Source organism: Camelus dromedarius, chromosome 11, assembly GCF_036321535.1.
Source record: "Camelus dromedarius isolate mCamDro1 chromosome 11, mCamDro1.pat, whole genome shotgun sequence".
Taxonomy (NCBI): Eukaryota; Metazoa; Chordata; class Mammalia; order Artiodactyla; family Camelidae; genus Camelus; species Camelus dromedarius.
The window spans coordinates 53,060,360-53,076,710 of NC_087446.1; the positions used below are offsets into that span (position 1 = coordinate 53,060,360).

General features: G+C 54.5%; 1 protein-coding gene across 2 annotated transcripts; it reads right to left on the bottom strand.

The window, feature by feature from the left end:
- Window positions 1-9,271: 9,271 nt before the first annotated feature.
- Window positions 9,272-16,295, bottom strand: DDN (dendrin). Of its 2 annotated transcripts, XM_031462657.2 has the most exons (3): window positions 15,116-16,295; window positions 13,168-13,239; window positions 9,272-12,761 (listed from the first exon to the last, which is right to left on the bottom strand). In XM_031462657.2, the coding sequence occupies exons 1-3, from the start codon at window positions 15,472-15,474 to the stop codon at window positions 10,859-10,861; spliced, it is 2,334 nt and encodes a 777-aa protein (XP_031318517.2). In that variant the 5' UTR covers window positions 15,475-16,295; the 3' UTR covers window positions 9,272-10,858. The 2 variants fall into 2 exon arrangements, with proteins under 2 accessions (XP_031318517.2, XP_010995728.3); XM_010997426.3 differs by lacking the exon at window positions 15,116-16,295 and having other exon boundaries at window positions 13,168-13,392.
- Between the last annotated feature and the right edge of the window lie 56 nt (window positions 16,296-16,351).

The following is a 16,351-nucleotide window of genomic DNA, read 5'->3' on the forward strand; positions in this document are numbered from 1 at the left end:
AATCCAGAACACACCATTGCTTACCTCCTTTAAACAGATAGGATACATTGTTGGGGGACTGATTTCCTGGCCCTAGAAGAGGATTCTGAGCTTCTGTCCCTTGGATGACCCTAACGAGGCTACTGGAGAGCCAGGTCTCTAGAATAAACTGCTCAGGAGCCAAAAGACCCTGCAGTGTTCTTCCTATTTGAAAACGAATCTGTGTGATATTGGGCAAGTCCATAACTGCCTCAGTTTCCTCCCCTGCTGAGTGGGGATTAAACAAACAAACTCTAAGCCTGCCTTTCCTATGTAGAAGAGTTGTGAAAATAGCCACAACTGAGTGATAGCCGTGGTGTTCTGAAAAGAAACTGAAGAAGAAAGAGAAACTCAAACAGAAAGGGTGCTGCTGCCCCCAGTGTAGAGCTTTTGGTCCCTGAAGCCCATCTGGGCCAACTGTGGTCAGGGTGTTGGGCAGTGGGGAAGCCACTCCCCTCCCCAAGATGAGGAAACACCTTATTTGGATCTTCCAACACTTGGGCTCAGTAGAATCTGGGTAACAAGTGATGTGCCCCAAAGTTCAGAGATGAGGATGAGGGAGAAGAAAGGAGCAAGTGGGTTAAAATCCAATAGAGGCTAGATTTAAACCAGTGTAAGCAAAGGAAACCCAAGTGTGATCCATAACCAAACCATGAAGCTAGCCATTGCCCTAAAGAGCCCGAATGAGGATTCTTTTACTAAAAACACCGATACCTCTGTGTGCATTTCACCAAAGTTGGGGCAGTACTAATCCTACCCACTGCCCTAAATGTACCTCTAACTCTAATCCTCTCCCTCTCCCTAAGTCTAGGTCTAACCTTAGCCTTAACCTAACTTTAGACAAACACTAATGGCTTCCTGAGCTCTAATGTCTGTTCCTAATCCTAACACTTCCCCCCAGGGGAGGACCCAAAGGGAAGGGGGAGCTGTGAAGCTCTCCACCCCTAAGAGCAACAACTGATCCCAGCCTACTGGAGAATTTCCCCCTCTCCCCAGGACTCTTTTGCTGCTGTTGCTGCCTCCCACCTCTCCCTGGCTGTGTGAACTCTGACCGCTGTTGGCCTTTGGGATATGTATGGGGGTAGGGGAGTGGAGCCAGGAGCTGCTCAACTCTGCAAGGACATCCCTTTCCCTTTCTCTCTATCCACCAAGCTAGCACCAGCTCAGCTCTGATGGGCAGCTGAGGGGGTGGAAGAGAAATCTTATTGATCCTGGGTAGAAGGCACCTGACAAGCCTTGGGTTTCCAGTAAAGAACCCCCTGCAAAGAATGTCCAGTCTCTAAACCAACGAGTTATTAGATCCTCCAGCTCCCAAAGCAAGAAGTTAATGAGCTGCCAGAGGCAGGAGAAGGGGCTTGGGCCCCTGCTGGACAATACCCAGATTCGGGGAGAAGCAGAGGGTGGGGAGTGGAAGCGTTGGCAGATGTCCCCAACCACTCTCACCTAACTCCTAACTCTCTAGAATCCGTATCTGCTTTCAGGCCTAGAAGTTGGGGGTGGGCTCTGAGCTGAGCTACACATAGGAGCTGGAAGAAGAAAAAGGGAAGCAGTGAATCCTGTTCTGGTCTGAACCAGCCTTTCAAAAAATCTATTGCTTTCTCAGCTTCCGTTGCTTTGTCTATTCAACAGAGATAGTTGTTGGTACTTAGTCCTCCTGTTCATGAAAGTGATGAGGTTCAGATGAGATAATGTATGTGAAACCTCGGGTCATCTGAACGCTTGCTGACACCTCTTCTGTGCCAGGCATATGCCAAACGCTGGGGATACAGTGATGAATGAGCCACAGAGCCTGCTTGGAAGAGTTTACAGTCTGGCCAGGGAATCAAGCACATTGACAGATATTGTTAGGGTAACAGGGGCAGTGCAGTGAAGGCTCAGTGAAGTGTAAAGCCCTCTGCACATGCGTGAGGTTTAAGGACTTACTCCCATACTGAAGTCCTCAGGATGGAGGCCCTTCACTTTCAGGCACTGGGGCTTCGAGGGAAGGGGTAGGGAACTGCAGAACAGGCTGGGCCCTCAAGGGGGCATGCTGTAATGAAACGAAAAAAGCCAGCAAAAGGGCCATAGGAGCTGTAAAGCACTACCTAGGAGCTAATTATTTTATTCTGATCATCTGTGCCATCCTCACACTGGACGGGTAAATCCTGGGAGGAGAGCAGCTGTGCCTAGAGCGAGGCCTCACAGAGGTCTCAGGGCCCGGGGCAGGCTGGTGCAGGGGTCACCATAGGACAGTGTTATCAGGAATGGGCCTGATGCCCCAGCCTTGCCCTATCCACCAGGCTATCCTCCCGCCCACCTCTGATCCTCAGGTAGGATCTGAGACCGGCAGGGACCCCAGACACATGGGTGGCCTCAGTAAGTGAGGGAGGCACTAGTCCTGAAATATCCTGGGGGGAGCGGAAAAGCTGAGAGGACTGGGCCTGCACAGTCCCCAGGGGGTCAGCAAGCCGGCACCACACACACCCTGCCACACGCACCCTGGAAAAACCCCGTCAGTGGGGCTGCAAATACCCCAGGGTCTAGCATCCCCCACCCCCCCACCTCAGGCTGGCTCAGTCCTCCTCTCCAGGCCAGAGGGAGAAAAATAACAAAATGAGGAGAAAATAAGCTGTTTGGCTGTGGTGTGAGCAGGAATATCCATGCAGAGCTGCCCACCACTCACCCTTACTCACTCTTTCCACACCCAGCCAGGGCGCCCAGCATGAGACAGACCACCCCCCTGCCCCCTCCCCCGTCTGGGCTAAAAGCAGACGCTGGTGAGCGAGCAGCAGGTTATAAATATGCCCAGGGAACTGCCGCCAACTCTCTCCCTTGTCATCCCCTGGGAGGGGATAGGGTGGGGTGGCTCCTAGGGAGGAGCCAGGGCTGCCCTGTTCCCTGGGGCCCAGGAGGAAGTGGGGCTTCCAAGAGGCTACTGCATTTTTTTTCTTTTTTGCCCTTTTCAAAGAGAAGGAACCACTGCCACTTCATTTTTTCTGGACATTTGCTCATCTGCTCGGAGGTGGGGTCCCCATACTCCCTGGGTCATGGCTGCAAGCTCAGAATGAATGGTGCCAAGTCCACTCACTCTGTGTCATGGTGCAGCCCAGCACCACTTCTCCTCACACCCAGCACCAAAGTTCACTCATTCATTCAACAGATATTGGCTGAGGGCCTGCTGAACACCAAGCCCTGTGCACACGCGTATCTGCGTGTATGCACGAGTATGGGCATGCACACCCCGCAGCCCCTACTCCCGTGCACTCACACCAGCTCCAGCCCCTCCTATGGACTTCTTGGCTTTAACCTGACAACCTCATAAGGCAGGATATAGCTTCAGGCTCCTGGTTCTGCCTCAGAGTAGGTTGCGGGGGAGAAGCGGGCTCACTGAGAATGGGGCCCCTAAACATTCCTGCTTCTACTACCTCCCTGATAAATGAGAGAGTCCTTTCTCTCCTCCCTGCCCAATCATCCTACCAATGCAGGTGCCATGCAAGGAAGAAAGAGCCACTCGGTGAAAGGCTGAGGGCACCTGCCCAGGCTGCCAGAGCCTCCTGCCTCCCAGCCACTCACCAAGTAGGTACCAAGCTGGGCAAGAGGGGGCAGTGCCACCCTGGGAAGCTCCCAGCTCTCCACCCCTAGAGCTGGACCCCTCCCTTCTCTCTCTTCCCTATTAATCCTCGGAAGTGAAGGGGCCGTCCCTGGCGGCCCCTCAGCCCTATTGTGGCCCCTCGCCCTCCTCGGCTGGCGTCTAATTAACTCCTTCTGCCCCCGGTTTTGTGTGCCCCCCTTACCCCACCTTGTCGGCCCCGCCCCTCCGCTCGGCCGGCTCCCCCCCACGGACATTCCAGCCCGGCCGGGCCAGTGTGCCAGGGCAACCAGGGCCGGACCAAGGCCTAATCCCCCCGTCGCCCGGCCCGGCTAGGGGAGCCCCACTCACCTCCCCGCTCTCTGGGGGCTGCCCGGCTCTGCTGTGGCGGAGACACACAATCAGGACAAAGGCGCAGCCCCCAGGGGGCTAACTCAGCCTTCACGCCCAGGTTGTGCGGCATTTGGGGAGTTTAATGAATTGTCCATCACGCCTTTCAGGGCCCGCCCGTCAGCCTGGATTAATCTTCGGAGCCCTGGTGGGGTAGGAGACACTAAGCCTGTATTTATTACTCTCCCATTGTCACTAATTGAGGTAATTATCTGTGACTCTGGCCTGGCCAACAATGCGGCATTCACTCCCGGGACCTCGATGGGCTTGGCTCCCACTCTCAGCACCCACCCTCCCTCCTCTGCTCTCCCAAACCCGCCAAGTGCTAAGTGGTGCCCTGGAGCATGATGGGAAAGTGGACAATGTCCCACAATGCTTCACCTCCCAACCAGTATGGCATTGCTGCTAGGGAGAGGTCTGGGCCCTCCAAAGTAGAAAAGAAAAGAAGGCAGACTGTCTGGGGGCAGGTTTGGCTGGCAGAGCCCTCAAGCCACAGAGGGGCATGTTTCTGAGGTCTTTGGTTTTCTGGACTCTTCAACTCCTCCTCTCTGGTTTGGTGGCCCCTCACAGGGCCCTTCTGTGGATCCACCTTCATGTCCCTGTAGCCTACACAGCTCTAGGGTATTGGGAGGCCCTAACCCATGCCTAGCATACCCTGAGGAGGTCCCTAAAGCTATCAGGGCTGGCCGAGTAGTGTGAGTATGATGGGGGAAGTTGGGAGAAAGAATGGAAAAGGGCTTGTGAGGGAGCTCAGGGAAAGAGCAAGAGGAGCCATCCCAGGAAGGAGCATCCAGGGCTCACACTAATGCGGCCATGCAGTAATCTTAGGGAGGAACTTGGATTTGAAGGGGTGAGCAATGCCAAAGAGTAGATTTCATGTGGAGATGGCTTCCCAGGTCAAGGGTTTGTGAATGTATGTAATAAAGAGAGAGAGAGAGAGAAAGCAAAATAAGATTTGGACAGGACTAGACAGTGAGCTCCTTGAGGGCAAGGACTGTGTCTCAGTCACTATTGTTTTTCCAAGAGCCTAACCTTGTAACTTGGCATGTAGTAGATCCTGTCAAATGAATGGATGTGTAGATGAGGACTGTACTTTCATTGGGGTTGGAATCTGTTGACTCTTCTCTTCCATAGCTGCACATAGACTCTTCATTCTGTCTCAGGACTTGCTGAAAGAAAGTTCTGACCAGCCAGGGACAGTTCTTGAATGGGCACTTTACCAGCTACCGCTGTTAGGGACATTGGCAGAACTCAGAGCTACAGTTTGGACAGCGCCACCTTGTGGTGCCTTTTGGGAGAGCTCCTGGAGAGACCCCAGCAAAGGAAGCAGGGTCATCCCTTCTGAGTCGGGTGGGCTGGGGTGGGGGTCACACCAGGCAGCAGCCACTCCTCCTCCTATGTATTGATCCTAAATTGCCATGCCAGTGTTCCTATGGCACAGTTTTTATCATTTGTTCCTTCCTTCTGCCAGCTTTTGCTGAGAGCCTGCTCCAGGGCAAGCTTGTAGGTGATACAGAACTAAATCAAAGACTCTACCCTTGAGTAGCTCATGATCCAGCAGGAAATTCTACAAGATAAAAAGACCAACAAAGCTCATGATCAAACAGCAGAGAAAACAATGCTATAGACGTTGGGGAGGCAACTGGGACATATGTAGTTCAAAAACTCTCTGCCACTCACCTCTCCCTTAATTCCTCTCACTAAAAAGCAATAATCCTTGCTTTCAAGGAACATTTCATGATCTGGCTCCCACGCATCATTCCAGGATCCCATCCCTCTGCAACTCTGCATTCCCCATGCCTCTGTTCCCAGTGAAAGCTGTGTGCTTTCCCACCACTCCACTTTTGCCCACACCCTGAAATACACCTCTTCCCCATCTCCTCCTGTTGAAATCCACCTCAAAGGTCCCTTCCTCCAAGAAGCTCTTCTAATTTCCCTTGGCAAAGTGGCCCTGCCTTCTGAAGCACCTTCTTAGCAGGACTTTCATTAACAGCACATACTGGCTGTTCCACAAGTGGTTATCTGTGCATGTTATTCATCCTTCTATGGCTTCTAGATTCCTGAGGACATGGACTTTGTGTTTTGTTCATCTTGGTATCTCTTGCAGCACTGAGCTAGGCATGTTAAGTTAGTAGATAGATGCATGGATGAATGAATGAATGGATAGATAGATAAATGTATGAATGCATGACAAATGGTTTGGTGGGATGGATGGATGCATGCATGCATGGATGAATGAACAAAAGGATGGATGCATGCATGCATACATAGATGGATGGCTGGATGAAACAATTCTTCTCTAAAAGGACTCACCAAAGACTGTGTAGTACCAGGGACTTCAAGGGAGGGATCTCACCCCATGCCAGGACATGCAGAAGAGAGGACAGTGTCCAGCCTGAGCCTTCCTTCACTAACATATGCCCCCTCAGTAACTTGTTTCCCAGAGGCCTGGATATGTTCCAGCTCCCCAGAAGTCACAGTTTGGGAGCCACTCCTTCCTTGATACTCTGCTACACCCTCTGGAATGCCTTCATCAACATATATTATATTGTACTGCCTGCACTGTGATGACTGAATTTCCTCTTCCACACCCCTTCCCCCATCTCACACACACCATGAACTGTGAGCTCCCTGAAGACAGGTAACATGTCTGAGTTTCCTGTGTGTCTCTAGGGCCTGGCATACATGTTTAATGAATAACTGAGTGAAGGCTGGCTCTTTTCCCCATAGACACACTTTGCATATTACGTATGTACTCATGTTCAGCCACTTCTCTGGTTCTCTCCTTGTCACATGCATACAGACTCCTGACCCTGAATCCCTTGAAGTACCAGAATATGGCCTGATTCTTTGTTTCATTCACCCATCTGTGTCTGGTTTAGGGGAGTCCCAGGGCTCTCCTGAGACTCTGAAGGGAGAGGAAGCTCTTAGCTCCTCTGAAGCCATATTAACTTGGATCCATTCAAAAAGGGCTTCCCTGAGAAGAACCTGGCTATTAGGAGGGTAGGAGCGTCCAGCGCTAACCTGAGGGCTGCTGCCGGACCCTGACCACACCCTCCAGCATTGCTCTCCCTACGCCTGACCTGTGAGGCTGTCCCAAGGTGGGAGGTGGTTGTGGCCTCCGTCTTGAGGCTGGCTAGCTGGCAGACACAGACAGATTTAGAAGTCATTTTCACAGCAGGGAGCCTCCAGCCTCCCACCCACAGGGCCCTGCAGGGCCAGTCTGAGATATGGCTCACCAAGGGCTGGCCCCCAGATCTGCAGTATCTCCTCCTCTTGTCTCTCTCCCTTTCTCCCCAGATCTTCAGCAGCTGGTGCAGATTCCACCCTTAGGCAAAAATGGAGGAAATCCTGGGGGAAGGGTTGTGTTGCACTGACACCCTAACCACCCAGTGCTCCCAGTGCACCATTCATCCATTTGAGAGTCTGTGTGTCTCCACCCTAGGGATCCCCTCTCCTCTCAACCTGGCTTCTGCTGCCTTTCCTCCTCTTCCCCTACCTTTACTTCTCTCTTCCCCATCTCCTATCCCAACACCCCCAACACTAATGAAACACCCTAGCAAGAAATAATAATCAGAGCTTAACAATTATGTATCACTTACTATGTACAGGCATTATTCTAAGTATTTTACATACTGAATCATTTAATCCTCCCAACAAGCCTATGAAAAAAGCACTATTAATTATCCCATTTTATAACTGAGGCTACCAAGACACAGAGAGGTTGAGTAACTTGCCCAAGGTCACACAGCTGGTATGAGGTAGAGGCAAGATTTAAACCCAGACTGCCAGGTCCCAGAGTCCATGTTCTAAACACAACACTACCTTAGTTCTCTAACAATGGTAACAGTGCAGGTGAGCCTTAGAAACTGGCCTCCTGTGTATTCAGCCTCAAAGAGACCCAGGCAGCATAGTGGAGCCTACCTCCACAGGGCCAGCCCCTCCACTTTCCCATGCAGCTCACCTCTCCTACCAGCCCCAGAGCCTTGGAGTGCCTGGGCCTTAGCCAAATCCAGGCAGGTACTCTCACCACTCCCTAGTCTTCCTCAAATTTCTTCCTGGCCTGAAGTCCATCCTCTTCTCAGGCCCAGTAGTCCAAGACACACAGCCCTCATCTGGACCAGGCTCACCCCAACCTGGCCTCAGTCTTCACTCCTGCCTTTATCTTCCACAATGCCCCTGAATGTGTCATCAACCCCAGTCAAACCAGACCATCTGATAATTTCCTAAACATACCCTGTTTCCCCAATCCATGCCTCTATTTCTGCTGTTCCCTCTTCTTGGAATCCCTTTCCCCAAATTCTATCTCAAATGCCACATCCTCCATGGAGCCTTTCCTGATCTCATAAAATCCATCCGTACAATCTGCCTTGTTTGGCTCCTTATAGTCCTTAACACCTACTGCTAAATCCATCATTGTCTGTGTGTTTTCACCTTCACCCCATTGTCAGGTAGGTCTCACGTAGCCCTTTCCTGGAGCCCAGCTCAGTGTCCAATTCCTCCCAGGTGCTCAGTAAATGCTCAGTAGTTAGAATTGATAGTAGTTAGAATTATATATGGAAGGGAGACATACTTCAGGGGCCTTTGATCTCTGCCCAAAGAGAATCCCACTTACTTTCTCCGGCAAGACCTAGTTTGAAACCTGGCAGTGTGAGTTCCAGGCGGGTTCTGGGTGATTCTGACCAATGCTCTCCTTTCCGGTTCAGAAGTCCGAAGAGGACCCCCTCATCCCGCCCCCGTATTCCACTGAACCAGGTCCAGACGCCCAGGTTAGGGTCCAGGCTAGCGGACTCCCAGGCCATCCTGCCCCACTCCCTGTCCTGGCCCGTCTCTCTGGGTGCGGGTGGGGAGTGTGACGTTGAGATAATTGAAGACCAAAACCTTAAGTGGTTTGAGAGCGAGGCTGGGGATCTGAACGCTGAGCCAGAGTTGGAGTTGGCCGGACTCGGTGGGGGTGGGGGGCAGAGGCGGGGCCGAGGGCTGGGCCAGGACTCCGCGACTGAGTCTGAGCGAAGCCCCCGCGCCCGCCAGGTCGGTGGCTAAATTTACCCAGGCTGACTCAGCCCTTGCCCGGAATGGGGGGTGGGGGGAGTGCACTGGGGCAATGGGAAGAGCCAGCGGGGGTGGGGGGGAGCAAGGAAGGGAGAGTCCGGACTGGGGGAGATAGGGGTGGGCTGCGAGTTTCCTTCAAAGAAAGGAGTCTCCCCCACCGCCCACCAAGCGGGAAGGAGCGGAGAAGCCCTGGGGGAAGGACACTGTGGGGAATGGGTAGGTGAAAGGAAGAAGATGCCAAGGTTGGACAAAGGGAAGCTTAGATTTATTGAGCGCCTATTGCGTGCCAGGCACTACGCAAGGCGCTTTACATACATTATCGCATTAAATCCTCACAACAACCCTGCGAGGTAGGTGTTTATAAACCCCCATTTGACAGCTGAGGAAACTGAGGCTCAGGGAGGTGAAGTGGTTTGCCAAGTTCACATGGCTAGTAAATAGAAACAGAGGTGTCCGAGATCGGAGAGAAAAAAAGACTTCAAGGTCAGGGTTCCAAGCCCGTTGGCGTGGATGAGTACAAAGAGGGGCTCGGCGCGCTTCACAGGTCTGCAAGGCCGGAGGCTTGCTCTCCATCTCATACCGCTGGAGGCGGCAAGGCGGAGGACCCGCGCGCAGTGATTAGGGACCAATTGATTAACCGGCAGTGCCGGGGTTGGAGGGACTCGCGGACTAGCTACCAGGGAAATCCGCGACCTGCGCGCGCCCCGTAGTGGCTACAGCGAGTATCACACCCCACACCTACAGGATTCTGGGGACCAGCCTCCCTCCTCTTCCTTTCCTGGCTGATTTCTGGAAGAGGCAGACATGCAAGAAATTTCCAGGGTTCTTTCAAATGGGTGATACCACCTGGGTTGGAAGTCGTGGTAACTATTCAGAGCATCACTCAGGAACACTGGGGAGGATGCAAAGGGGAAGGCCTAAAGAGCTCCCAAGCTGATTCACTGGCGAACTTTCCTCCCCAGCTCAGACCACCACAAGCTAGGGATAGTCACAAAGCCACCATCCTGCTATGCCTTGGGCATCCCTCACCCGAGAGACTGGAATAGGAGCCCTTGTTCACTTACTCAGACCCTCTGCAAACTTTGCACAGTCTTTTAAATTGAGAATGAGTGCAGGTGACAATCAAGCCACCTAGAATTAGTTCACTTACTCCTAACTGGCTCGTGGAGGGGAGGATGAGATAAAAGCCTCCCCAAACACTTCAAAACATTAGAGATGGACCTTACAACTCCCTCATTTTATATATTATGAGGCCTGGAGAGGGGAAGAGATTTGCCTAAGGTCACCCAGCAAATCAGTGTCAGAGCCGGGATTGGAATCCAAGATCTGTGACACCAAAGTGAGTTCTCTTCCTGCTTTGCTGGTGGTTTTTGCCAATAGCCCTTCCGCTTCTGCCAAGGGCCTCTCTGTCACCTAGTCACCTCCGTTGGAAGCCTCTCCATCACTTTCTCCCTTCTGCCCAGAGGCCCTGCCCTGACGTTGCCCTCTTATGACTATCCCATCCCTGCCCTCCTGCCTGATCCTGGTGAGGCCTCTCTGCTCAGCTCCATGCCTAGTGCACAGGCCCCGCTGAAAACCTTGCCCGAGTGCCCTGAATGGAGCAAGAATTAAGGTCTACTGTTCACCCTCACGTCTCCTGAAACAAGCAAACAAACAAAAAACTGAAACCACGAATCCACCTGTGCTCCCTTTCCTTTCATCTGTGCAGCTTCTATTTCAAGTATGGGAATGGATATAGATAAGGGGTACAAGGAAGTCTGTAAGGAAGAAAGGGGACCAGTGGGCCCGAGGATGGATGTGCCGGGGAACACAAATATAATCAAGGGCCCCTCACTGTCTCTCCCTGTTTCCCTGTGGGGTCCCCTTAGTGTCCCTCGCCCCGAAGAGGACCTCCTCTGTTCGGCTGATGACATCTAGCCTATCTCGGATATTGTCACTCAGCTCTGTCTTCCCGCCTTCCTGGGGCCCGATCCGCTCATTCCGCCAGGCGGCGCCCGGGGGCTCTGTGTCGCTTCCATCAGAAGAGCCGCTGTGGACGCTGAGCTCCGCAGCTTCGTCCGAGTCCGAGTCCGGGGCGGTGTGGCGGCGGATACGGTACACAGCTTCCCGCAGAGCCCCGGCGTAGGGCCCCGGGGTCCGCGCCCAGCCCCCGCCCGCGCGCCGCGGCACTGCAGCCACTTCCTCCGAGCCCTCGGCACTGCCAGCGCCTTGCGAAACCGCTGGGCCTAAGGCTGAGTGCTCTGGGCTACCTGGCAGCGTGGGGGCGTCCTGCAGGTTTACTTCGCCGACCGGGAGCCCCAAGATGCGGGAGGCGCGCTCCTCCAACGAGGAGTCCGAGGGCTTCCCTCCCTCAGCTTCGAACCTGCGTCCCCCACCTGGCTGGTGTGAAAGGCTACTGCTCAACAGCAGCTTTTGGCAAGGGGAGGGAAAGACGGCCGCCTCCTCGCCCTCCTCCTTGTTGGGCTTCGGTTGGCTGGGGGTATCCCCCACAACGCGCGGCACCCCAGCGGGCAAAAGTTGCACATGCTGGGTTCGAGGGGTCGGAACATACTGGGATCTTATCACCACGCATGTGGCGTCAATGACAAAGACGCCTTCCCCATGAGCAGGGCCGCGGGAACTTCGGGGCAGGGTGTGGGGGCGGCGGGTCGCCTTCCATCCCTCCAAGGTCTCAGGTCCAGCCTCCTCTCTATTACCCAGGGACTCTCTCCATCCCGTGCCTCCTGGAGCCCAGGGTCTGGGGAGGGTTTGACTATGTCGGGGCGGCTGCTTCTTAACGGAAGGAACCCAACTTTTGGGAAGCCAGCTCTGTTTTCTACCTTCTCTCCCTTCCCCGGAGCCCTTGGAATGGGGCCTGGACCTGGGAGCCGGATGCGGGGGGCTGGAAGTTGCTGTTGCAGACCCCGCATGTACTGTCTCAGTGCCTGAGCTCCCAGAAGCTTTGGCTTTTGGATGGTCGTCGCTACCACTCTTTAGGCCAGCAGCTGCCAGCCTCAGGCTTTTCTCCGCGGCCCCCTTACCGGACTCCTGCCTTGGCCTGGCTGTTCCACAGCCTGGGGATCCCCCCAAGAGACCCCGCCCCTGTCGGAGACCCCAGGCCCCAAGGACATCCCGGTAGATTCGAGGATCCAGCCTCTTCTTTGTGCATCCTCCCTCTGTCCTGGCTGGTGCAGGGGCTGAAGAGGCGGGCGCCTGGGAGGGCTCGGGGCCTCGCTTAGTCCCCAGAGTCCTGTGGGGGCCTTCGTAAGAAGGTGGAGCCACGTAGGGTGGCGGCCGGTCCCAGCGGCGTCGCGAGGCCATCCCGGCAGCGCCTCTCAGCAGCAGGTGAGCCTCGTAACTCGGGGGCGCTGGCCGCCGACCTCCCCAGGGCCCCGCCCACGCCGCCCCTGGGTTGCATTGCGGCTGCGCGGATGGACGGGACGGTCGCCCCACAGACCCCAGGCGCTCCGGCCGTGAGGGAGCTGGGAGCCCCGCAGGCTGGGCCACCCGAGGGGGGTTCCGAGGCTCCGGACGGGACCGACCAGGGGGACTCCTTCGGGCCCCACCAGCCTTGCGCCTTTTTCGCTCGGTCTCCTTGGCCTCCCGCTCCTGCGATGCAGCTTTCCTTTTCTCTTGCTCCCGGGCTCGGGCCTCGGCCGGGGGCCCCGCCCGCCAGTTGGTCGCCTCCTGCAGCACCCTGGAGGCCCAGGGCCGGCGGTGTGGCGGCTCAGGGGATCCCGGGCGCGGCCCACACCTGGGACAATGAGCAGGAACCCAGGTGAGCAGTTTGTGGGGGAAGGGAGCCGAGGTCCGGGGAGCTGGGAGCACTGGAGACCATTTGGGGCCGCCGGGTGGAGGGGTGTGTGTAAGTGTGCGCGCGTGTGCACGTGCGCATATGTTAGGGCTGAAGTCGAAGCGGGACTCCTCACCATCTCTCCATGCACACTTTAACAGCGTCTGCCCCATCTCACCTGCCCTTTCTCACGCCCACTACTGTCCCCCTAAACAAGCGGGATGAGTCAGGCCCCAGCCCTCGGGATGGGGTAGGGGAGGCGTGGGAAAGACAAGGGGGAACAGCAGCGCTGGCTGGTGCCCGCGGGAAGGTCCGAATCCCAATCCCCGCCCCACCACTCTCTTCCCCTCACCCCTCCTTCACTCACGTGCGGATCTGGGGCCCGCGGGCCCAGTGGCTGGCCTGGAAGTCCATGAGCTGTCGAGGAGGGGCCCGGCGACTATAATGACAGGAAATAGTCTTCACTTCGATCACCAGCAGCTTAGATTTCTGCACCCAGAGGCAGCTGCCAGACTCCTCATCCCGGGGCTCCCGGGGGCTATCGGGCCCCTCGGAGAATAGCTGGCCATCCAGCATCCTGCCCCACCCCACCCCGGCCCCCCACCCTCCCACCCGCCCCAAAAGCCCCCTCCCAGCCCAGGGAGCTGGCGCCCACTGCAGAGCGGCGGGCCTAGCGACTGGGGACTATATATACCCAGGCACACGTGTGTGCCTGTGTGTGTGTGTGTGTGTGTGTGTGTGTGTGCGCGCGCGCGCATGTGACACGGCGCGGACCGCTCCGCACTGCTACCTCCCCCATGTGCACGGCCGCCCCCTGGGGCCCAGGATTGGGAGCCCCTTCCCACTGCTCTTGTCCCCTAAGCCTAATGGGACCTGCATGAGTGGGCAGGGGAGTTCTTATTCTTGCCAAGCTGACAGTGCCCCCACCTCCGCCAGCATTTCTTCAACCTTCCCGCTGTTTTAACCCTTCACTCTCCAGCTTGTCAGAGTGCCTGACCAGCAGGGTTCTGCCCCTGACTTCCTGCCCCAGACTTCGTTTTCCCCGACAGGGAGGTGATGGGAATGGAACTCAAGGTCTCTGCCTGCCACTCTCTGCTGGTTTCCATGGGGTTGGGGTGCAGGAGGGGCTGGCCCACGGCTGGGGGGGGGCTATTTTTAGCGGCAGCAGCGTTCGGGTGCAGAGAGGAGATGAGTAACCACTTTCATGCGGTGGAAGGAGGAGGTGGGTGGCTTTCACGCAGCCTTTGTGCGACTCTGGGGGAGTCAAAAAGGGCCACCCCCACACCCTTACTCCTTACCCTCTCAAGGGTTGTGCCCAGGGCTGCTGGTACAGCAGAACACAGGAGTCTGTCTTGGCCATCCAAGCTGCTCACACTCCCATTCTAAGATGTATCTTTTGTCCTTGGGCACCCATGGAGCCCTCTCCCTGCAGCAGGCTTTCTCCCCCAAACCAGAAATCAGGATTTGAGGGGGTCATACTGTTCTGTGCCCACACAGCTCTGCTCAGCCTTATGGAGGAGAGACTAGGGTGCTTATGCACTTGCACCCTTTCAGATGGGATGCAGGAAGAATGCTGTGCTCCCTTGGTGAAACCAATCCCCTAGCAACTGAAATGATAAAAGTGGCCCCTATTTACCAGTGTAGAGCTCTCCCGTCACCACTACCACAATGTCTAGCTCACTTAGCTTCCACCTGAAGTGGCGCTCAAGATGACCACCTTTTAGGCTTATTCTGTCCTGGCGGGGGGAGGGTTCTTACATCCACGATCCCTCCCCCCAAGCCTATACCAGGTGTCCCCTGATTCACCATGGTAATGTTAGTGGCAGCACAGCCCACGCCAACCCTTCCATGCAGACTTAGCAACCATGCCTGGCAACCATGGCAGCAGCTCCAATGGAGAGGAGGGGTGCGGGGAGGTGGGAGAAAAGAGTGTGTATGGCAATGATTCCTGAGGAAGAAAGGATAATTCGCCTGTCCTGAGAGGAAGAGGTAAGAATAGAAGGTTATGAGGCTCCAAATTTTGTCCCTTGGCTTTCCTTCTGCTCCATCCTCAGACTCTGGGACTGACTGGCTAGGTTTTAAGGGGGAACAGGAGAAGCAGAAGATCCCAATTTGTTTTTCACTAAAGTACATGCAGCCCTTGGGCACAGACCCTTCCTTTTAAGGTAATGAGTCAGGAGGGTTGTTGTAGGACAAGGATTGACTTACTGAGAGCCAGAGAAGCAAAACCCAGGCCTCCTGCTCCCCAGCATGGACCTTCAGAGAGAATCCAAACATCCCCTATCCCCATCCACTTGACCCCCCTTTACACCTACCAGCTGCACCGATGGCTCTTTGCTTGAGGTTGCTTCCTTCCACCCAGTTCCCACCAGAGCCCTAAGGTTTTAAAAGTCCTTGCCTCCCCCCTAGACATGATGGAATGTGACATAAAGAGACATCTGTCCTTTTCATCATGCACCCACCCCCACACACATAAACATACCCTAATTCTAATAACTTGGAAGCCTCCCTCCCTCAAGTCTGGGAATGTGCTGTGAGAGCTGTAAAGGGGTGAAAGTAGAAGCAGGGGCTTCTCCAAAGCCACGGTGCAGCACTGAAAGCAGAGCTCTGATGAGCCCTGATGCTTTTCCCCCATACCATCAGGAAGCCTGCTTTGGAGGAACCAGTATGGCATGGCTGGTTCATCAGAGTTCTTAGGCACAGTGTGAGCAGGGGCAAAGAGTTACTCTGAAATTGCTCCAGATCTTAGGTAAGAAATGGTATCATACCTGCAAGGCATTGATGAGATGGTACCCAGAATTTGGTTTATACCTAACAATCTAGCAGTACCTATGGTGATCAGTGCTGACTACTGTTTTGGTCTACATGGTTTCAGCACAAGAAAAGGGTCTGAGGGGGCAACCATAGTTCTGCTGCTCTCCATCCCCCGCTCTCCAGCTCATATCTCACCTTGGAAGAAAGGCAAGGGATTTGTGAGTTCAAACAGTGTCAGCTCAGCAAAATCCAGAGTCCAGCCTTCCCTGACTGAGAAAAGTTGATGATGGTGGCAAGTCTCTCTGCTTACCTAAAGAAGACCCTCAGTCTGTCTACTCCCTAGTGACCTAGCACTGTTATGGGATTTTCTTTGGGTCCCAGTTATGGTAGGGGCAGAGGGGAAAGTGAGGTGATTAAGGAGGACTGCAGGCAGTAGGGTGGGGAACAATTATGAACAGAGAATCATAAAGGCAGTAAGTAGTGTAGTGGTAAAGTGTGTGTGCTCTGAAGCAAGACTGTTTGGGTTCAACCCTAGTTCTACATTTTACTAGCTGTGTGACCTTGGGCTAGTTACTTAGCCTCTCTGTGCCTCAGTTTAAAAAAAAAACTGTAAAACTGAAATAGTATCTACTATTGTTCTGAGGATTAATTGAAGTAATACATGTAAAGCACTGAGATGGTGCCTGGCACACACTTTTACATAAGGGTGTGTATGTGTGTGCTATTGCTGTTATTAATGATGAGCTGAAGAAGCCATATGAGGTTGGCAGGCTGAAGCAGTAGTGTCTATCAACTAC

Excerpts from the sequence above, each read along its gene's own strand:
- DDN (XM_031462657.2), bottom strand. The coding sequence starts at position 15,474 with ATGCCATACTGGTTCCTCCAAAGCAGGCTTCCTGATGGTATGGGGGAA. Across the intron at positions 13,240-15,115 it reads AAGAGCCATCGGTGCAGCTG|TCGCCGGGCCCCTCCTCGAC; the intron begins GTAGGTGTAAAG and ends CTGTCATTATAG. Across the intron at positions 12,762-13,167 it reads CGCGGGCCCCAGATCCGCAC|GTGTGGGCCGCGCCCGGGAT; the intron begins GTGAGTGAAGGA and ends TCATTGTCCCAG.